General features: G+C 35.5%; 5 protein-coding genes across 5 annotated transcripts; 4 read left to right on the top strand and 1 right to left on the bottom strand.

The window, feature by feature from the left end:
* The first annotated feature begins 5,621 nt into the window (after positions 1–5,621).
* LOC106398592 (transcription factor bHLH28-like) lies at positions 5,622–7,705 on the top strand. The gene has a single exon (XM_048781393.1). It carries the CDS (start codon positions 6,743–6,745, stop codon positions 7,547–7,549), a length of 807 nt encoding a protein of 268 aa, XP_048637350.1. The 5' UTR covers positions 5,622–6,742; the 3' UTR covers positions 7,550–7,705.
* Positions 7,706–9,735: 2,030 nt separating this feature from the next.
* On the top strand, positions 9,736–11,923 carry LOC106401951 (RNA-binding protein 34-like). The gene is made up of 6 exons (XM_013842576.3): positions 9,736–10,452; positions 10,533–10,591; positions 10,681–10,750; positions 10,842–10,973; positions 11,064–11,192; positions 11,266–11,923. The coding sequence occupies exons 1-6, from the start codon at positions 9,865–9,867 to the stop codon at positions 11,761–11,763; spliced, it is 1,476 nt and encodes a 491-aa protein (XP_013698030.2). The 5' UTR covers positions 9,736–9,864; the 3' UTR covers positions 11,764–11,923.
* A 2,866-nt stretch (positions 11,924–14,789) lies between these two features.
* LOC106402104 lies at positions 14,790–16,128 on the top strand. The gene is made up of 4 exons (XM_013842758.3): positions 14,790–15,047; positions 15,131–15,467; positions 15,539–15,681; positions 15,752–16,128. The coding sequence occupies exons 1-4, from the start codon at positions 14,961–14,963 to the stop codon at positions 16,046–16,048; spliced, it is 864 nt and encodes a 287-aa protein (XP_013698212.2). The 5' UTR covers positions 14,790–14,960; the 3' UTR covers positions 16,049–16,128.
* Positions 16,129–17,805, bottom strand: LOC106402106 (syntaxin-22-like). The gene is made up of 7 exons (XM_013842759.3): positions 17,486–17,805; positions 17,312–17,405; positions 17,100–17,239; positions 16,952–17,014; positions 16,708–16,865; positions 16,532–16,632; positions 16,129–16,450 (listed from the first exon to the last, which is right to left on the bottom strand). The coding sequence occupies exons 1-7, from the start codon at positions 17,674–17,676 to the stop codon at positions 16,385–16,387; spliced, it is 813 nt and encodes a 270-aa protein (XP_013698213.1). The 5' UTR covers positions 17,677–17,805; the 3' UTR covers positions 16,129–16,384.
* An 856-nt stretch (positions 17,806–18,661) lies between these two features.
* Positions 18,662–20,844, top strand: LOC106432418 (binding partner of ACD11 1-like). The gene is made up of 5 exons (XM_013873250.3): positions 18,662–18,941; positions 19,351–19,454; positions 19,555–19,633; positions 19,874–19,954; positions 20,032–20,844. The coding sequence occupies exons 1-5, from the start codon at positions 18,936–18,938 to the stop codon at positions 20,719–20,721; spliced, it is 960 nt and encodes a 319-aa protein (XP_013728704.2). The 5' UTR covers positions 18,662–18,935; the 3' UTR covers positions 20,722–20,844.
* The last annotated feature ends 3 nt before the right edge of the window (positions 20,845–20,847 follow it).

Here is a 20,847-nt window from a genome sequence, read left to right as displayed (position 1 = left end):
TCCAAAGGACTAAATCCATCTGAGCCAAAGATAAATATTTCAAATATTTATAGCAAAATCAGGGTGTATCAAATTCAAGTGTTTCCACGTTTTTGTATTTGAAGGATGATTGATCTTGCCATCCGAGTGACTATGCAGTCTTCTCAGATTGACAGAATCTTTCAGCATATCCTTAATAGGTAAGTTTCAAAGGAAGGATGATATCCTATTCCGACCACCTCCTTGCGGTTTATATAGTGGTTTCTTGCAGATGCAACATTCCAACAGCTCTACATCTTTCCTCCAGTATACAATTGTCGATACACATATCTATCATCTCCGAAGATAAGCTAAGATAATAACCCAGTTTCTGAATCTCATACTAAGAATCATCAGAAAATTTATCTTTTGGTACATACTTTTTAAACAACTCCGCTCATGCATTCATATAAAATTCAGATAAATTACGATCAGTTTTGACATTCATCATTTTAGCTGCCAATGAAAATTTAGATAAAAAATTTCTACAATTTTCATAAATCGGTTGATTCGCAACATCTAATATTTTATAAAACTTTTTAGCATCCAAGTTGTGTTCTTTTACATTATTTACTTATGTAGTAATTGTTGATGTTGTTTCAAGAAAATTCATCTGCAACCATATCATGCATCATATGACTTACCATATATATGATCTTCCTGTGTGTAAGTGACATCTTTTTATGAAATGAGAGGAGCAAAAGAGAACTGGAATATTATTTTTTTCGAGAAAGGAAGATTGCAGTCAGTCCTTTATAAAACAGATTGCAGTCGGTTACAAAAAAAAAAGATAAAGGAAGATTGCATAATGTTATTAAATCGTTATATGTAGGGTACTTGCTATAATTGCGTGATTGCAACTGTCTTAACAAGGAACTAGATTCTGACCCGCCCCTAAAAGGGCGGGTATATTTTTTGTTTTACATTTAAAAAAAAAAATTAATTTTCATATTTATATTTTTCTTTATTATCATATTTATACTTTTCTTTGTAATTGTGTTTCTCTTTGTAATCCTATTTAACAAAATAAAATGGGTTTTATAAATTGTGATCCAATGTAAATAGAAACCACGTTACCTTTAAAGCGCAAAACTAATTCTAAAATATAGAATTAGTGGGTTCGTTTACAAAAAGAAATATGGGGTTAGTGGGTTACAATTATATTATTTACTTAATAGATAATGACTCTTTAAATAAAAAAAATAGTTGGATCCTACTTTTATTGATTGGTCATGCTGCTGTTTTAATAGAATAGATAACATTTAATAAATATTTTTGATCAAATAACCTATTTCAATCTCGTTAAACTAAATGAGTTTATATGAATGTTTATTTCTATTAAAACCGTTAAACCCTATTTTAACATCTTGCTCTTTGTTAATTGATAAACTTAATGTCTATGTAAAATATTTAAAATTTTAATAAATTAATGTCTAGTTGAAAAAATCCTATTTTTCTTAGGTGAGATGTAAGTTATAATTAATTAAAATAATTAAATATACCAAATTTTAAATATACCAAATTTTATGATAACAGTTTTAATTTTCCACATTTTATTTATAAACTTAAGTAGGTGTTTTATTATAATATAGAACAAATTATAGAAATTGTTTGAATAATAATGTAGGTTAATAATATCCAATTAAGCAAAATAATTTTCAAACAATAGAAAATTTTAAAAGCCCATACACATACACAATGCATCAATAGAGGCCCAAGGCCAGATACAAAAAAATTCCGACAAAAACCAATTATGTAGAAAACATATTTTAAAAACAGAAGTTACATATTTTTAAAGATTTCTTACGTATTTGCATCTTTATATAAATGTTGTTTAATGTTCAATAAATTAAGATATATTGATGCAGTTATTAGGTTTGTGGCCCCTGATTATTAGGCGTGTATACGTGGTGGTTACATTCTGAAATTAAAAAAAAAAGGTTGCAGTTATCATATAAAATGTATGTATTATTGAAATAATAATTGGATCCTACTTTTATCAATTGATCACACTGCTGTTTTAATAGAATAGATAGTGGGGACCAATATTTACTTTCGGTCCTAAAATGGAAAAATTAAATTTCTGACATTTCCTTTTGTGGAGTATAATCACACAACGTGCGTTGTTACTTGTTAGCTCTCGACATACAAATAAATCTAAAATTGCAATAATGAATAAACTACAAATATGATGACATGATTGTGAATTTTCTAACCGTTAAATGTTAAGATGGTGAAAGTTATAAATAAATCCAAATCATGATTTTGTCAACACATATAAATCTAAATCAAGACAGCAATCTGAGCATCCACTGTTTTATATTGCAATTTTTTTTGACAAATTTGTCAGAGATTCCAAGCATGTTGCTTATACTGGAGAGAGCGAGATGAGGTTGTAATGGTGAGTATGTTCGTGTGGTTGGAGAAGAAAATGTCAGTTTACTTAAACTAAACCCTCTGAAATAATTCTTAAAACTTAAATGACCTCCTGATATTCTCAGACGGCTACTCTTTGCAGATGACCTCCTGATATTCTCAGACGGCTCACGCCACTCGCTAACGGGCATTAAGAAGGTTCTGTCTGATTTTAAAGCTTTGACGGGTCTTGACATGAATGCTGCAAAGTCGGAAATTTTCTTTGGGGGTTACACAGAGTCTCAGAGCTCTGTCTTGAGTGATATAGCTGGAGTTAAACTTGGAACCTTCCCTACAAGATATCTGGGCCTGCCTCTTAACCCGAGCAGAGTAAGCTATGCCACCTTGCAACCTTTCTTGGAAAGATTAACCTCAAAAATGCACTCTTGGACTGTGAAGAACTTATCTTTTGCTGGAAAGGTAAGAATGGTGGCATCGGTGATTTATGGAATGGTGAATTTCTGGAGTTCGGTTTTTGCTTTGCCAAAAAGATTCTATGAGAAGGTGGATTCGTTGTGTTGTGCCTTTCTTTGGAAAAACAGAACTTCTTCAGCGGCTGGAGCCAGAGTAAGCTGGTCTGATATTTGCAAACCAAAAAAGGAGGGTGGGCTGGGTCTGAGACGTCTGGAGGAATTTCAACAAGTCTTCAATCTTAAGAGGGTATGGAACTTATTCTCAGGGTCAGGGTCTTTATGGGTTGCGTGGTTGCATTCTAATGTGTTTTCGAGGCGATGCTATTGGTCGACTGCGGACTCTCAAAGGCTCTCTCCGACTGTGCGGAGTATGATTAGAATAAAAGAGACTGTGGCAGAGTTTCTAAGATGTTCGATTGGTGACGGCAGAGCTGCTAGCTTTTGGTATGATTATTGGACACATATGGGACCTTTGATTGAAGGCTTTGGTCAGAGAGGACCGCGGGAACTCAGGATCACTCTTGAATCACTTGTGGCTGATGCCACTGTGAATGGGGAGTGGCAACTTCCACCTGCTAGATCTAATGTTGCTGAAACCTTGCAAATAGTTTTATCTACTATGACTCCTCCTACTCCAATCCGAGGAGTAGATAGGTTTCTTTGGCGTAATGGGGCCGGTCATTTTGTTCCTAAGTTCTCTACCAAGGCAACATGGCACTCAATCCGTGAGACAGCTCCGACAGTCGAATGGTATTCTATGGTCTGGTTCAAGGAGGAGATACCGAGATGTTCTTTTGTTACATGGATGGCAATACTATCAAGACTCCCTACAAAGGACAGGCTAGCTTCTTGGGGTCTTTCTGTTCCTTTGCAGTGTGTGCTTTGCTCGGCAGGACAAGAGTCCCACCAACACTTGTTCTTCCAATGCTCATTCGTATCAAGGGTCTGGGGACACTTCTGTGGACAATCTATCCCTTCTGCTCCGTCATCCTTTCTTGAGGTTGCTGGTTTATTATCAAATCATCAGGTCGCTTCTTCTTCAGTTCTATCAGGCGTTATCAAGTTGTTGCTGCAGTGCATCGTCTACTGCGTATGGCGTGAGAGAAATATGCGCATCTTCCAGCAAACATCTACTACCAAAGCCGGGATCTATTCTCGAGTCGATCGCTTGATGCGTGATCGTCTCATCTCCATTCCACCTTCTACCCCGTCGTCGCCGTCTCCTATGCTCGTCTACTTCCGCCTGCCACCTCCTGATCCGTAGCGTCTTTTTTTTTTTAATCTTGTAACTGCTTGCTCTGTTATCTTCTTGTTGTAATAAGTGGTCTTCCACAACTATGTATAAGAAAAGCCTGGTATAAATCTTTAACATTTACACCAAAAAAAAAAAAAAAAATTCTTAAAACTTGCGTAAGTTTTTTTACATTTTCAGTTTGTTTTGAAAATGTAACTTCAACCCAAAAAGTGATGAATTGTATAATATTTTAGCATTCAAACTAGGATTAATCTCATTAATACCACTAAAAATTTTAATCACAAAATAGCATGTATTAAAGGAGAAAAAAACTAAAATATCATCACCATTAATAAATATAATATATAATTTTAATAAATAAAAGAAAAATTATTAAAAGAAAATAATTATTTTCACTCTATACGATAACTCTTAAATCTTAAATATTAATCTTTAAATTCTAATTAATCATAAACCCTAAATATATACTTGTCTTCACGTTTTTTATTGAATATTTTTGTGGTTTTTATCTTCATCTATGATTTTTGGAAGTATATAACTAAGATAAGTTTACATCCATTAATTGGGAACTATGATAATGTGTGTGTGTGTGTGTGTGTGTGTGTGTGTTTGAGTGTGTGTGTGTGTGTGTGTGTTTTGTGTGTGTGTGTGTGTATTGAGTGTTGAGTGAGAAGTGTGTGTGTGTGTGTGTGAGTATTGAGTGTTGAGTGAGAAACAAACAAAAATTTCTAGCAAAATTTACATACAAAGGAATAATTGAGTTAAGTTTTAAGAGCTTATTGGTAGAATAACCAAAAAGAAAAGAAAAATAGATTTCAGAGAGAGATAGGAAGAGAAAAGAGGAGAGAATGTCAGATTTTAGTTAGATAGTGAATTATGTTTTTTTGTTATTGAGCCAATTTTCTAAATTTAGTTTTAATTGGTAAAAAAAGGATATTTCTAAAAAAACAGTTTTATTTCTCACCAACTTTCATTATTATAATTTTTGGCATTTTGGCTTTTTTTTATTTATAATATTGTTGAAACTAGAGACATAGAACTTTCCCGCGGATTAGAAGCTCTGAGGTAAGTGTTGGAATATATGTTAATTTACAAGAGTTAATTCTTTTTCTAGAAAAAAATCTTTGGAGCAAGAAAAATAACGACATCTAATGGCAGGATGGGAAATTTGCCCATATAAAAAATCTTTGGAGCTAGAAAAATAACGACATCTAATGGCAGGATGAAAAATTTTCCCATATAACCATACAAAAAAATATAAATACATTATCTAACCAAAAACATTTTATTTCTTCTCATTTTTCTTCTTATATCTTTTTTATTTATTACTACAAATCTAATTATCTCTTTTTTGGTTATTTAGAAAATAAACCCTGGCAGGATTGATTGGTTTTATGTACTCTTGCTATCGCAGTTTTCTGGTATATTTTTTTGCTTTTTAATTTTTTCTTGTTTGGAATGTGAAAGTAGATTGTCTGACATATAATGAATGTGAAAAACACTTGATTAGTTGGGGTTTAAGTGCTATAACTGTATGTTTTTATTTAGTCTGTAGCTTTTATTACTATAGTTGTATGTTTTTTTCTATAAAACTACAATTTTAAAGCATTTTAATAATTGCTTTAAAATAGAGTAAAACATAAACAAACAAAAAGAATAAAGCTGTAGAAGTTGTAGTTTTTATGTGAGAGAAATTGATTTAAAAATATTAAGTTGACTACCATTTTTGAAAAATACATTCAATAAATAATATTCTAACATTTATATTTAGAGTTAAGTGATTATTGTTTAGGGTTTAGTATTGAGAAATTGCAGTTTTCACATAATTTTTTTGGTTTTTGAGTTCTCAAAAACTATTTTCTATCCATTCATAACTTTATCAAAGTAGATTTTTTAATGTTTAGAGAAACGAATTTTGTTTTGTTTTTTTTGACAAAGAAACTAATTTTGTTTACAGTTTTATCATGTTATACTTAAAAGTCAAAATCCATATTTTATTAGTTTTTATCTACCACAACAGATTTTTTTCAAGGGAAATATCTTATAACATTCTAAATTGGTTTCTATTTTTTTTTTGAAATACATTTAATCAGAGATAATATAGTATTAGATTTAGTGTTTAATGATTATTGTTTAGGGTTTAATATTTATTGGTCCGAGATATTTGAAAAGTTATCATGGACACGAAATTGCCTTAGCTCTTGATTGTTTGGGTTTTGTTTCTTGTTTTGAATGGTTGTTGGCTCTATTTATATCGTTCTTTGTATGACAATCGGTTTAGTTTGGTCTTGTACATAAATACTATTATATATGTTTTTCAATATTAATTTCTCTGGGCACCAAAAAGAACACTCCGTCCAATTTGATTTGATTTGATTACACAAAGAAATGCCTTTGAATATTGGGATTCTAAGACCATGAAACCGGACGGTTTATGTTTCGGTTCTCCGAACGGTTATAATAAATTCCGGTTTACTTTGATTAAACTTTGTTCGGTCCGAATGCTTTACCTACCGCTACTTAACACCGTACCATCGTTTATAAAAGACACAACCCATATGACTTCTGATTTTCTCATGTAACACTGTTTCTAATACTTACTTTGTTCAAACATCAAACACCATTTATCTTACCGGCAACAATGAATCTCCTGAACTCCGATGATGCGTTATTAATGATTAACACTTTATTGAACTCCTCCGATTTGTGGCCATTAGCTCCGGCGAATCTCAGCCAGCTGCCACTAGCTACGACGGCGATTAACTCCTCCTCTGATTTGTGGCCATATGTTCCGGCGAATTTCGGCCAGATCCAGTACGAGGAAAGCAACATTTCAGCCAGCGCCGTAAAACTCGAGGACTCGGCTCACTTTGCCAAAACGAGGCCGGAAAAGAAACGTGGGAGAAGACCGACGCACGGCAGAGAAGAGCCGATGAACCACGTGGAAGCCGAGCGGTTGAGACGCGAGAAGCTAAACCAGCGGTTCTACGCGTTACGAGCGCTTCTGCCAAACGTAACGAAAAAAGAAAAGGCGTCGATACTTGAAGACACGGTTACGTACATTAACGAACTGAAACTAAACGCGGAAAACGCTGAAACGGAGAAAAACGCGATTGAGAACCAGCTCAACGAACTCAAGGAAAAGATAGCAGGAAGGAGAAACGGGAGTTCTAGCGTTTGTAGCGGCGGGGAAAAGACGCCGGAGATTGAGGTGAAGATCGACGTGAAGGTTATGGATCGTGATGCGCTGATTAGACTGGAGTCGAGCAAGAACAACCATCCTGGAGCGAGACTGATGAATGCGTTTATGGATTTGGAGGTAGAAGTGAACCACGCGAGCATCTCGGTGATGAACGATCTCATGATTCAACAAGTGACGGTGAAGATGGGGTCGAGGGTTTACAAGCAAGAGCAGCTTCGGGACTTGTTGTTGTCAAAGATTAATTAGCGATTGATTTTTGGGACTTGTTGAGGGTTATGAGGTTCAAATTGTAATTAAGCAATTGTACTTTGTTTGTCTCATGACTTCCCAGCCGTTTGATTAGATTTTGTGTACGTCCCCTTGGTATTTGGTAATGATATGGATATGTATACGTGGCACTCATAGATTCACTAGTAAGCCCCATAAAGAAGGAGCCGATAAGCCATAGCTAACTAAATATCTAACCACTGGTGAAAAATGAATTGGTTGCGACGTGGTTGGTGTCGGAGATTCTTCTTCAGAATAATTCTTGGCCCACCATAACAGGATGTCATTTCATCATTTTTTATGGTTTTTACTATATCAACAAATATTGAGCCAATAAACCCCAAATGAAATCTAAAAAGGCATCTGTAAAAATCTTGGCCTGTGGCAGGGTGACAGGTCGGAGATATGATAGACCAACAGCACATTTTTAAATTTTTTTCCATTTTTTCCGAGAGAAAGTTTCCAACTTATATTTAGAGGGATTTTTTATTTTATTTTATTTTTATAAATGGATTTTTATTTTACTTTTATCACATTTCCAACTTGTAAACGATCATTTAACCCCTTAAGGAGTAGTTTGCTGTTAGTCTTGGGAGGGGGTGTTTATACTGTTAGTCTTTCGTTCTAGTTTGGTATTGTGCTCTAGCTTCCATTGTTTGGTTAAGATTGAGCATGATCTCCTTGTGGTTTAGGGGTTTTTTTAAAACTTTTTTGCACCTCTAAACTTTCAGAATGGCTGAAAAGCAAACTGGGTTGCATTAACTTGTAACCAAACCTTCATTCCTTTGCAATGACATTTACAATTTAGCAAAAAAAAAGGAGTAGTTTGCTGATAGAACGTCGGTCACCTATATTTAACAACTTCTTAGGCTTAGTTAGAAGTAAAGCTACAAAGTAAGATTTGTATAAGTACACTTGAACATATGGCAAATGAATTAAGGAAGAAGGAGAGATGTGGGACTTGGCTCAGAAGGATGAGAGCCGGATGGAATGGAAGTGAAAGGTATACTCTTTGTATCTAAGTTAACTATTTGTACTTAATTTCAGTTTGTGCCTTTGGTTAGGTGAAAGATTAGTTTAGGCGATTATTGGCGTAAACCAATACATGTCTCTATTATCCACGTGTGTAAGAAATTCTGTAGAACGATTAAAGTATAAAGTCATTTTCACTTATAATCCTAATAGTTTAAAAAAAAAATGTAATCCTAATAGTTGATTGTAAGAGAAATGCACATATTGGACCGTCATGAGATTTCAGGAACTATAGACAATTTAGTAAAAAAAATATCTTACAATTTAAAGATCTATTTTGATGTGTGGCTGTGTGCTAATGCTATCTTTTAAAGTTTTTAAGGATTCTAGACCACTGTTTCATTTTGTAAAGAAAATTTATATTCGAGTTTTAGTTGTTTTAGTGGATTGTTGGAAATTACTAGTTCTGAAGTAGCTATCTGACATTGAAAAGTGAAGTCTGGATGAACAATATCTCATGTTTTTTTTTCAATTTCTTCTTTTATGTTTTAGATTCATCACAAGTATCATAGTTCTCAGGTTAGATATGCATAGTATCACTAGATAAATAATTAACGCTCAGAAGATCCTTATGGTCCTATCAATAGGTAGATAATTCAAAAACTACTCTCCCTAAAAGATTATATTTTATCCTGACACTACCATAATAACAGACTAAGGTATTGATCCTTTGATGAGGTCTTTCATTCATCCACCAACTAAGTTTCCAATAAATATCTCCTTTTGATTACTACAAAGTTTCTGAAAAAAAAACTTATGTGAGTAACTCTATTATAAAGTAAATTATTAGAGCAAAACTTACTATATAATAGATTCTACTTTTGTGGGAATTATAGAGGAAAAAATAGGTATGGGTTGGAGATAGTTTAAAGAGACTAATTTATCATGATGATATATACAGTATCTCGCCCTAGAAAATATGAGGGTCCAAAATTTTGTAATCATTAAAAATAAAATCATTTCTAGACTAATGCATCTTTGGATCAAATAAGTATATTCACTCTCTAATGTTTTCTCTTCTTATTGGACCAAAAGTGCTTCAGCCCACTAATATTCGCTATTGGGCCTAATAGTTAACGGGTTGTTTCGGTCCTTTCAAATCCGGCCTGCCGCCGCTCTGTGGTTAACAGTCAATAACAAACCCTTAATTTTCTAAAGTTCCAAACTTCAATTTAGGGTTTCCTCAAATCTTTCTCCTCTCTCTCTCTCTCTCTCTCTCTCTCTCTCTCTCTCTCTCTCTCTCCCTTTGAAATCGAACAAGGATGGGGAAGAAGACAACAACGAAGGAGGCGAAAGCCGAAGAATCTCAGACCCAATCAGGGGTCTTCACCACTCTCTTCTCCGGCGAGGCTGCTGAAGCCGGAGAAAGCTCTGGCTTTTCGAGTCTCTTCTCCGACAACAACCCTTTCCGGCGAAAGAAGCCTGACCCAGAACCTAATGTCGATAACGACAAGGAGGAGGAAGCAACAGCTTCGCCCGTGAAGGCGAAGAAATCCAAAAAGGTGAAAACTTTGGCTTCAGATTCCGACGCCGAGGGTGATGTTGAGGGAAGTGGGTTGGAGTCGAAGAGGAAGAAGAGGAAGAGAGACGAGATTGAGAGCGAGTACGAGACGAAGAAGTACGGAACCGTGGAGGAGACGACGAAGAAGGTTGGTGAGAAGAGGAAGAAAGCTGATGAAGTGGCGGACACGATGGTTTCGAAGGAAGGGTTTGACGACGAGAGTAAGCTTCTTAGAACTGTCTTCGTTGGGAACTTGCCCTTGAAGGTTAAGAAGAAGCTTATCTTGAAGGAGTTTAGTAAGTTCGGTGAGGTTGAATCCGTGAGGATACGCTCTGTGCCTATTGTCGATGTGAGTTTCTCAACTTTTTTTCTCTTAAAGGTTTGATTTTTTAGTTGGTGTTTGAAGTAGATTGTTTTGATTTGGTTTAGTCGAAGAGGACGAGGAAAGGAGCTATCATGTTGAAGCAAATCAACGAGAAAGCCTCAAGGTCTGTGCTTTAAAGCCCTGTTTGTGTATCCTGATGTTGAAGTTTCTGTTAAGGAGAAGTCTTTAATGTTAGTGTTTTTGAAAGTGCAGTGTTCATGCTTATGTTGTGTTTGAGACTGAGCAATCTGCTGAAGCTTCTTTGGCTCTTAACATGTCTCTGGTAATATAATAGCTTTAACATTTCTCTTTATGGTTTGAGTCTAAAGGAGTTATGTGTAGCTTCTGATTAGTGGTGTTTGGATTGTATTCAGATTGATGGGAATCATATCCGTGTGGATAGAGCATGTCCACCTCGTAAGAAGCTGAAAGGTGAAGGTCAGGATACTCTTTTGTATGATTCTAAGAGGACAGTCTTTATAGGCAATCTCCCTTTTGACGTTAAGGTTAGTAGTAGTAGTAGAAACCTCAGGGCTCTCTTGTTCGGTTGTGATTATGCAACATAGTTTCAGATTCTCAGTTTTGTTTGAACGCAGGATGAGGAGGTGTATCAGTTGTTTACTGGGAAGAGCAATCTAGAGAACAATCTAGAAGCTGTTCGTGTTATTAGAGATCCTCACCTGAACATTGGAAAAGGAATAGCTTACGTCTTGTTTAAAACAAAGGTACGTTTAGTAAAAAAAACTTTTTGATTCTTCTAAGGTTTGGGACTGATAAGAGTCCTTTTATTCGGTTTAGGAAGCTGCAAATCTTGTGATCAAGAAAGGGTATTTGAAGCTTAGAGAAAGAGAGTTGCGTATCTCTCGAGCCAAGCCTGATGCAACACCATCGAAGAGAAAGACCAATCCCTCTGAAGCTTACTCTCCAGCTGAGAAAAGACAACACAAGGACAAAGTGGTCACACCAACTGCCACCGGGAAGGCTAATATTTCGTATCAAGGTGTACGAGCTTCAAAATCCGGTGATGATGATAAGAAGAAGCCTTATCAGAAAAGCCCTGCGCAGTCAAAGATGAGACCTAGAAGTAGCAGCAGTGAAGGCAACAAGGGTGCTGATAGTAAGAGTGCTGTGAAGCAGCGAAGTCAGAAGCGGCCTGCCGTTGCTGCAAGGAAAGCGAAAGCAAACGCGAAAGGCTCAAAAGAGAGCGGTGGTAAGAAATTTGCAGGGACTAAGCGTAAACAAGAAAGCAGAACTCCTGAAAGCTTCTCTAAGAAGAAGAAAACAAAGCGGGTTTAGGCGGTTTTAGTTGGGCTATAAAATGTGGTTTGATGTGAACCTCTTTCTTCTCCTTTAGCTTTGATATACTTGTCGCCTTTGTATCGTTTTATGACAATATGATATAAAACTCAGTGTAATGTTGCAACAGTTATGGTTATACCTGAGAGTTTTTTAAAAACAGTTCTTTTGATGATTTGCTTAACAGATTTATCATATACAGAAGTGCTTAAACTGAGCTACAAGCCTACAACAGTTATGGAGTTTTATCATATAACTGTTTCACAGAAAGATAACTTTATTAAGATAAAAAACATCAACTGTTTCGACTCTGAACAAACCAAATAGGTCTTAGGCGCTTTTAGTTGGACTATACAGTGTTGATGATGTGAACCAACAGATTTATCGTAACTTTGCTAAGGTTAAAAAGATTTACTGTTTTATCATGTGTCTGAGACTCTGAACAACAGTATAACAGCTTCAGATACAAACGGGTTTTACATTTGGAATGTGGAACTCGTAAGAGAATTGTCTCAATGAATAATAACCTCTTAAGAAATAGAATGCAGCTATTATATAGCGTTTTTCACTCAATTTTGTTCATAACTAATTATGACAATGGCTAAAAATTATCATGTCCCGTGATTGGTTATATGGGCTTTGGAAACCATTCAAATTTGAAAAACTTAATTAACGCCTAGATTCTGGTTTTTTTTTGTTCCAAGAATTCAAATATGAAGTCAATGATATATTCTGATTGATTGTTAACGTTTCGTGTCTATCACCAAAAGTTTATTACACGCTTTTTCTTTCCAGAATTCATACCGTCTTTTTGACCGCCATGAATCATTTCTAAAATATTAAAAAAAAGATTAACACTAGAAATTAGAAATTTATATGTTAAAGGAGTAGAAAACAGAAACCGATTACTCTCCTAACTCCTAAGCAAAGGTTAATTTAAACTGCTGTCTGCAAATCACATAAAATGAAGAATTTTTTAATATAGTTTTAATTTAGAAGAGAAACACGACTGAAGTAAAAATTTGTGCACAGACCATCCGTTCTGATCGTTTTTTTTTGAGAAAGGGCTTACTCCACTCGTTATGATGTTAAATGAGAACTAAAAACAAATCACTTCAAAAGCGTGTATATATAATTCTTTTTTATGAACTCGAGAAAAACGTATATATATAATCTTGATCAAGTAGCTATTTAAGAAATCAGGATTAAAGTTGTACCAAATCGGGGAAAACAAACCATTTTAAAGAAACTGATGATAAAATATAAATCCATATATCAAACTATAAAACTTGTTTCATTTACGATCAAAAGTCAAAAATAAACTTAAAACAGAAATCCAAATAAAACATCATATATGCACGCATATTTACATATATGTAATTGAGTTACCATATGTTCTAGGTCATGCTTGACTCCTTGTACGCCACTGGCAGCTGATTTTTTCAACCAAAATCAATATCTACTTGTGGCATACAGGGAGCCAGGCATGAGACAAGTATGTATGTATGCGTATATTTGAATACGAGACCTTGAAACATGAACGTTAGTCGTCGATCTTGGCTTGAATCGAATAATCTTTGTTTATTATTGTTGGGAGAGAAAATGAACGTAGAGAGATATTGAAGACATATGAGTTAGGTAGCACAAATGTATATATAGAAGAAAGTAAGAGCAACGCTAATTAAGCTATTGCCAAATTTTAAATAAATAAATTAAAAGCATATGAACAAAGTTGGGTTTCCATTAACTCAATTTCCTTAAAGGCTTCTCTTTTCCCACAATATGTTATTTATTGAGAATAAAAGTTTGCAAATAATATTGTTTTAAAATGTAATCAAAAACAAAGTTAATTGATATCGTGAATCGTGATACTTATTCGTAACTAAGATATCATTATAAATTTTGCTTAACTCCAACATATATATTTCTATATTGTAAGATGAAATCGAATTATGGATTCTTCTTCCTAGAAAGATAATAAAGATTATACAGCGTGCGTACCTGCTTAGTTACTTTAAGTTAATTGAATGTTTTATAGGAGAATTTCGTATTATAAAGGGATTTTTAGAAAATAAAGAATAAATGGGCCATATATCGATCAATCATCTCCACCACCACAACGGACCTACATTTTTCATTCCAATCCAAAACTTTGGCGTTGGACAATTCAGAATGGTATCCCATTAGATCTTGCTTTGTTTTTATTTTATTTTATTAGGGTATGCGTTTCAGCAATGTATTCGTCTTTAAAGGTTATGATTTTTGTGTGTATCAGAACTTTTCTTGGGAAATTGTAAAATTAAACGTGAAAAGCAAAAAGAAGACAAAACTTAGTTTACGTTTTGCTTTTAACCGTTTAACATTCGTATATGAAATCTGATAGATAATGATAACTAACACATAAATGCTACGTTAAAACAAGTAACATACGAATGCAAACACACATGATTGAATCAAAATCTTAAATCTTTGCAAACTTTGAAATAGTATGAAAAATGACTTCTTGAGATCACAGAGAACACAATTGTTTTAGACAACGTATACAGACTATGAACACAATTTTGCTTTGTGAATTATGACCAACAAAGGTTTAAGTTATTTCAAACAAAACATTGCAAACGCTCTTGACATGTTGCCGTTACGTCAAAGATGATTATAACAAAAAAAAAAAAAAGACAACACCATTTATCGAGTAAAAGTAAAAGTTCAAATATAAAATCATGTAGTTTCACGTTTTCAAAATTTTGGTTAGCAATGAAACAGTTTACTGAATGAACAAGGTTTAGATATGAGAATTCAATTTCAAAAGCTTAAATTCGCTTCGTCTTTTGACCAAAAAAGATTTCTCTGTCTTTTCGTATCTCATTGTGGGCTCTTTCGCTTTTTAACAATAAATACTTATATATTGTTTAAAAAAAGGTTTTCTTTCCCCAGGCCTGACCTAATAATAATATACACTCTTCTGTGGTTAAAAAAAAAAAAGAAAGAATTAAGTTGTCGCTTGAACATAAGGACTGAACCGGCCCATTTAGAAACCAAACTGGGCCGAGAGTGGGCTGGCTTGACCGGCGACTTATTCAGTTGATCGCCGGCGAGTAGTAGAGCTTGAAGAAGAGTTATGAAACAAAATGGAATCGAGAGTTAGCTAATCTATCTTTCTCTCTTCCCTTCTCACTCTCACTTCGAAAAAACAATCGATGGGTAGCAAACGCGGGAGATCGGTGATAGCCGCGACCTTCATCTTCTTCTCGATGTCATGTTTGAATTCCATCTCAACTACTCAGGTTAGCAATCTCCCTCTCGATCGATTCAGAGATAAAATGTTTCAGATTAGATCGAATCATTTAATAGATAAATGATCTTACAGGCTGGAACAAGCATGTTAGATTCCGACACGTTTTGTATCTCCGACCAATACATCATGAAGTCTTACTTCACGACACAGAGCTCCTTAAAGGAGTCAGAGTTTCGAAACTTCCTGCGTCTTCAACAATGTTCTGAGAACATTCCTTATGAAAAAGATGTTCCTGTTGTAGCAATGCTACAACACAGAGAGGTAACAGGTGAAGGTTCGCATCGTCATCTACTTACAACCATCAAGCTTCTTCGTCAGTCTCACCTTCACGAGCTTGTGATCGTTGAGCGTTTGCCTTTGGGTGTTTTTGCTGACCCTTTCGAGCTTCAGAGTCTTCAGCAACGCAGAGGTTAAACATCATTAGAAAAAGCTGTTAGCTTTAATAAGTCTTTTGATCTTATGATTATGAATCTCTTGCAGCTTTCAGTGATGTTTCTGTGTTTGGAGACACTGATCTCGAGCAGCCTTCGTTCAGATCAAACAGGTCTGTCGTTGAGATTCATGTCGAAATCAATGGGAATGGTGAAATCAGCGTTGAGCTTCCTTTACATGCTCGCTATCAGGTAAACTCTTGTCACTTCCATCTCAAAGTAAGACACTTTGTTTATCTTGTTTCTCTGCTTATCTCTCCAGCTTATTGGGGAGAGTGGATACTCTAGAGTGGAGTTTGGAGAGCCAGACTTGTTCTTGTGCTCTAGACATGTACCAAACCAGGAACATCAACAGAGGAGATGTTTGGTTTTGTCAGTAGGCAGATCAAAGACCCAAACCAGATCCGTTGTCTGGGATATCCCTGCTGGAATCAGAAGTCATACAGAGTATGTTTCTGTTATTACATTTGTGGCTGCGGTTTTATCCGCATTTTCAATCCTTGTTGCATCTGTATTGAGCTCAAAGGTTGAATCATGTAAGAACACAAAGGAGCTTTGATATAAGCGTTTTGTTCTTCTTTGTGATAGTCACGGGACTTTTTGTGATTCCTCTTAAATCTCAATAACATTTGGGAAACATTAAACCGGTTCAAACCATTTTCTTGAATGATAGGACAAGCTCCAACAAATAGTTTGCACAACAAAAGAAACCAACGCACACACACACACACGCTCTGTTACATTCACCAATAGACCCTCAAACCGAACCAAACAAATGCAAAACCAAACTTCTAAGTTTTTGTTTGTAAGTTGCCTTATATACCAAGTAGTCCCACTCGTTGATGCTTTAAACATCGATGAATACATTTAAATTCTTGTTCTTGCTTTACCAAAATCAAGCTGCAAGTACGATGATCACGATCAGGAGTACAATGCCAAATATCACCAAGAGCAAGCACGTCTGCGTTGTAAACAAGATCAAGACATTAGAGTGTGGCCTAAAACCATCCCAAAGGTTCCTTTTAGTTTTGAGTGTTTATACCAGAGATGAGTTTGATCTTTGTGTTTTGGAGGCTTGAGCTAGCTGAGATTTTCCTTGAGCAGTTGCAGCTCGAGAGTTGTCAATGTGAGTACCAATATCATCTGCCAATTTAAAAGGAGAAAGTGAGCTCTATAACTGCATAACTGAGGGCATTTTGTTAAAATAGATTAACTTACCTATCATGACTCCTTGGTCGTTAACTAGAACCGCAAGATCTTTGAATATTTCGTTAACCTCGCCAATTTGAGTATGGATCTCTTGTATCCCTTGCTCTCTTTCTTCGATCACAGCTTCGTTGAACGCAATCTCGTTGTCTAACAATACAAGTTCCTGCCTGTAACCAAATCAAACAAGACCAAGATAAAGTTTGCATCACAAAACGAGTTGGAGATGGGTATTATTATTATTATTATTACCAACCTTTTTGACTCCATAACTTGTGCCCGCTGTTCTGGGATCTTATCAGCTTCACTCGCTGTATAGCTAAAACATGATTCAATATAAAATATATTAACAAAGCCTTAAACTTTTTATGCTTCACATTCCAAAAACCTTATTGTTGACAAACCTAGAGGGATGAGCAGAAGGAGGGACGAGAGGAGCATAAGCGGTTTCTCTTTCAGCAGCTGTCTGCTGAGCTTTCTGAAACTCTTTCAACACAGCTTGAAAGTCCTTTGCAAGCTTAGCATCTGCAATCTTCTTACTTGGCTACAACAAACAATCAGCAACCATCATCATCAAACTCCAACAAAACCAAAGAAGAAAGATTGTGAATTTTACATTGACACCGCTTCGATGATCAGTTTCACTAGCTTCTTTAAGCTTAGCAGAAGTATCCTTCACAAGCTGTCCAATATGCAACCTTGTCTTGTGCCTATATAACGCAAATCAACCATTAGAGTCAATTCTGAGCAGCTACAAAAAAAAAAAATGATTTTTAAATTTCAATCTTACAGCTTCTCACGGAGCTCGGGCGTGTCTTTGGGAGTACCGAGCGTGTTAACGAGCCGCTGAAACGTGGAGACTCCGGTATTGATCTGGAAGATACCGGAAGCGACGGCTTGCGTTGAATCTTGACGACCACCACCACCGCCATTGATCTTCCTCGATCTTCCTTTGCCAGCTTCCAAATCTTGAAAACTCATCTTCTCTCTTTCGTGCCTATCTCTCTCTCTCTCTCCAACGATGAACGATTTGGTTTGAGAAGGGAAAATGATGAATGAGGGGTCAAGGCGTGAATCGTGGAGACAGATAGACAGAACTTGAAAAGCGTTTTTTTTTATAACTGATTAGAAGAGATGAAAGGCGAGATCAATGTTTTTTTCTTTCTGGTCCTTTCATTTCTATTTACTTACTAATGTCTCCTTATTTTATTGTTTAGTGTAAGTTTGCATACTTTTGGCGTTTTAAGGTATAGAAAATTGAATAGTTTGTGTTTGATTTGGTGTGCATTAGGAGTGGGAAAGAAATCAACCTGAACTAAACCAAATTCTGACCAAACCAAAATATATATCCAAGAACATTTGATTGATATTTTTAAAAACTTGAGTAGATTGGTTTTGTTCAGTTTAAAACCGAACTGAACCAAAACCAATATATTTAGTGATTAGCTTAAATAATATATTCATGAGATCAAGATATTACCATCCTTTGATATAAACTCAACTTCTTAGCATTGATGATCAAAAGTGATGTTTGTTTTGTTTTATGTTGTGTAAATTGCTTTTAAGTGAATTACACCAAATCCAAGCCATTTTTTTTTTGTAAAAATCCAAGCCAATATTAATTCGATATAAACCAAACTCAACATAAATCAAACCGAATACAAATTAAACATAATCAAAATGGAATCAACCCAAAATTGAATTAAAATGGTCATGCCTAATTTATATACACAAAATCAGTTTCAGTAACATTTAGTTCTAGTTTAATTTGGTTGTTCTCTATCTATTTAAAGTTACGGAGCAGTCACAGTTTAACTATTCATAAATCGGCCGGGGGGTTAATTTTTCTGTCAACGGGGGACAATTGTAATTAAGATATTCAGTGATGAGGTTACTTTACAAGTGGCCGTCCGACGTGGATGATTGTAATTGGTGGATAAAGTGATTATGTCACGTCTAAAATAATACTCCCTATGTTATTATTTAATTAAATGGAATCATTCCCGACAAAGCAAAAGCTCTACGCACGACAACCTTCTCTGTCCCTTCACACGTATAAAGTCGCCGGCGAGAGAAGAAGTTTCCGGACAGTCACGCGTGCCATTTTCTCAATATAAATAGAATTCACATTTTTGTTTCTCACACCATCAAAAATTTTCTTTCTTCAAATTCGTTTGTCGCTGGTTAAAGAGAAAATCTTCCGTTACATCAGTCATCAGATTTCTAAGCGTTTTTCCGCAATGTCGGTGAGTTTTTCATATCCAGAGTTTCTTTCTCGTCTCGTATTTCTATGATTCTGATCACCTGATGCGAATAGATCTGTTGAAATTGGCCAAATCCACATTGACAATCGCTAATTTTTTGGAGATACTGAAAATGTGATTAGTATTAGCTTCTCCCTAGGGAATGTACACATGTTTACGGATCCAGACCTCAATAATCATTCAGAAAAATGTGGTTAGTAATTTTTTTTGTTTGAAACACAAATGTGGTTAGTCTTTATTTTATGAAACTATTCAATCTTTGGAGTTAAATACTTGTAGAACAAGCTAAGCAAAATGATTCATAATCTAACAAATTCGTTAACTTTGGCAATAAATAGTTTTACCATTGCTCTGTTCTGATTGAAAAAAAAAGTCCATTGTCTATTTGCAGATGGTAACTGTCAAAGTTAGCAATGTTTCTCTAGGAGCCACAGAACGAGAACTCAAAGAATTCTTCTCTTTCTCTGGCGAGATTGTTTACCTAGAGATGCAAGGGTCGGTTCTTTTTTTAAATTTTTACTACAATTCACTGAAATAAACTCTTATGTGGTGTAACTGTTCTTACAAAACATTCTTTTGGGTTTGATTTCTACAGTGAGAATGAAGGAGGTTCTAAGCTAGCATATGTTACATTCAAAGATTTACAAGGAGCTGAGACCGCAGTTCTCCTCACTGTAAACTTCTTTTTTTCTCTTAACCCTTGTTCACTGACTATATTGGTAGCACTTTTGTTTCATGCATGACTCGTCTTTTATAACGTGAAAGCTACGTAATCCAACAAAACTCCGATTTTAAATGGAACCTTCTTATAAAAACTGAGACCCCTAACTAAATTTTTTTGACATGCATTTGATGTTCAATAAAAAATATATATGCACACGACCACCCTCAAGTTATGTTGATCTTGCTTGCAGGGAGCGACAATTGTTGATTCATCGGTCACGGTCACAATGTCACCAGATTATCAACTACCTCCTGATGCGTTAGCTTCCATTGTAATCTACTTAAAAAAAATTCCATTTCTTGAACCGCAAAAACTCTCTTGTGTGACTTTCAATTTTTGTGTCCTTAGGAATCATCGAAAGAGAGCGACAAATCATCATCATCATCTCCTCCAAAGGAAGATGTATCTGTATTCAGAAAGGCTGAAGATGTCGTACGCAATATGATTTCGAAAGGGTTTATTCTTGGGAAAGACGCGATAGCTAAAGCAAAAAGCCTTGATGAGAAGCATCAGCTAACATCAACAGCTTCAGCTAAAGTCACATCCTTCGACAAGAGAATTGGGTTCACTGAGAAAATCAACACCGGGACAACTGCTGTGAGCGGGAAAGTCAAAGAAGTTGATCAGAAGTTTCAAGTCACTGAGAAAACCAAATCAGCAATCGCTGCGGCAGAGCAAACAGTGAGCAATGCTGGCTCCACCATAATGAAAAACCGGTATGTTTTGACTGGTACCACGTGGGTTGCTGGTGCGTTTGAGAAAGTGAGCAAAGCTGCTGAAGAAGTCGGACAAAAGGCGAAGGAGAAAGTTGGAAGGGCTCAAGAAGATGAAGAGAAGAAAAAAGAGGTTGAGGAAGTAGCTAGTGTTCATTTTTCTGAATCACCAAAGGCTTTAGACCAACCAGAACAAGATTCAAAACTCTCTGTATCACCAAAGGATTTAAACCAACCAGAACACGATTCAAAACTCTCTGAATCAAAGCTGCAACCGCATAAACAGGAGGAGACTACTCCAAGTGTTGCTTCGGGACAGCCTTGAAATACATATAAGAATCTTTAAATTTTGTTGCTGCTGCTGCTGTTGTTGTTTACTTTCTTTCTTCTTGTTTCTCTTCACTTGTAAAAAAATGGTGAGTCTCCTGAAAATTAAACCTTCTTTTTTTTG

Source organism: Brassica napus, chromosome A6 (assembly GCF_020379485.1).
Source record: "Brassica napus cultivar Da-Ae chromosome A6, Da-Ae, whole genome shotgun sequence".
NCBI classification, from domain to species: domain Eukaryota; kingdom Viridiplantae; phylum Streptophyta; class Magnoliopsida; order Brassicales; family Brassicaceae; genus Brassica; species Brassica napus.
This window is presented reverse-complemented; position numbering and strand designations above follow the sequence as displayed.

Bases quoted from the DNA above. Each gene is read 5' to 3' on its own strand.
- LOC106402104 (XM_013842758.3), top strand. From the start codon at position 14,961: ATGGGTAGCAAACGCGGGAGATCGGTGATAGCCGCGACCTTCATCTTC. The intron at 15,048-15,130 runs GTTAGCAATCTC...ATGATCTTACAG, and splicing joins ATTCCATCTCAACTACTCAG to GCTGGAACAAGCATGTTAGA. The intron at 15,468-15,538 runs GTTAAACATCAT...AATCTCTTGCAG, and splicing joins GAGTCTTCAGCAACGCAGAG to CTTTCAGTGATGTTTCTGTG.
- LOC106432418 (XM_013873250.3), top strand. The intron at 19,455-19,554 runs GTCGGTTCTTTT...TGATTTCTACAG, and splicing joins GTTTACCTAGAGATGCAAGG to TGAGAATGAAGGAGGTTCTA. The intron at 19,634-19,873 runs GTAAACTTCTTT...TCTTGCTTGCAG, and splicing joins AGACCGCAGTTCTCCTCACT to GGAGCGACAATTGTTGATTC.
- LOC106398592 (XM_048781393.1), top strand. From the start codon at position 6,743: ATGAATCTCCTGAACTCCGATGATGCGTTATTAATGATTAACACTTTA.
- LOC106401951 (XM_013842576.3), top strand. From the start codon at position 9,865: ATGGGGAAGAAGACAACAACGAAGGAGGCGAAAGCCGAAGAATCTCAG. The intron at 10,453-10,532 runs GTGAGTTTCTCA...GATTTGGTTTAG, and splicing joins GCTCTGTGCCTATTGTCGAT to TCGAAGAGGACGAGGAAAGG. The intron at 11,193-11,265 runs GTACGTTTAGTA...TATTCGGTTTAG, and splicing joins ACGTCTTGTTTAAAACAAAG to GAAGCTGCAAATCTTGTGAT.
- LOC106402106 (XM_013842759.3), bottom strand. From the start codon at position 17,676: ATGAGTTTTCAAGATTTGGAAGCTGGCAAAGGAAGATCGAGGAAGATC. The intron at 17,015-17,099 runs GTTTGTCAACAA...ATCATGTTTTAG, and splicing joins CCTTCTGCTCATCCCTCTAG to CTATACAGCGAGTGAAGCTG. The intron at 16,866-16,951 runs GTTGGTAATAAT...ATTTGGTTACAG, and splicing joins CAAGTTATGGAGTCAAAAAG to GCAGGAACTTGTATTGTTAG.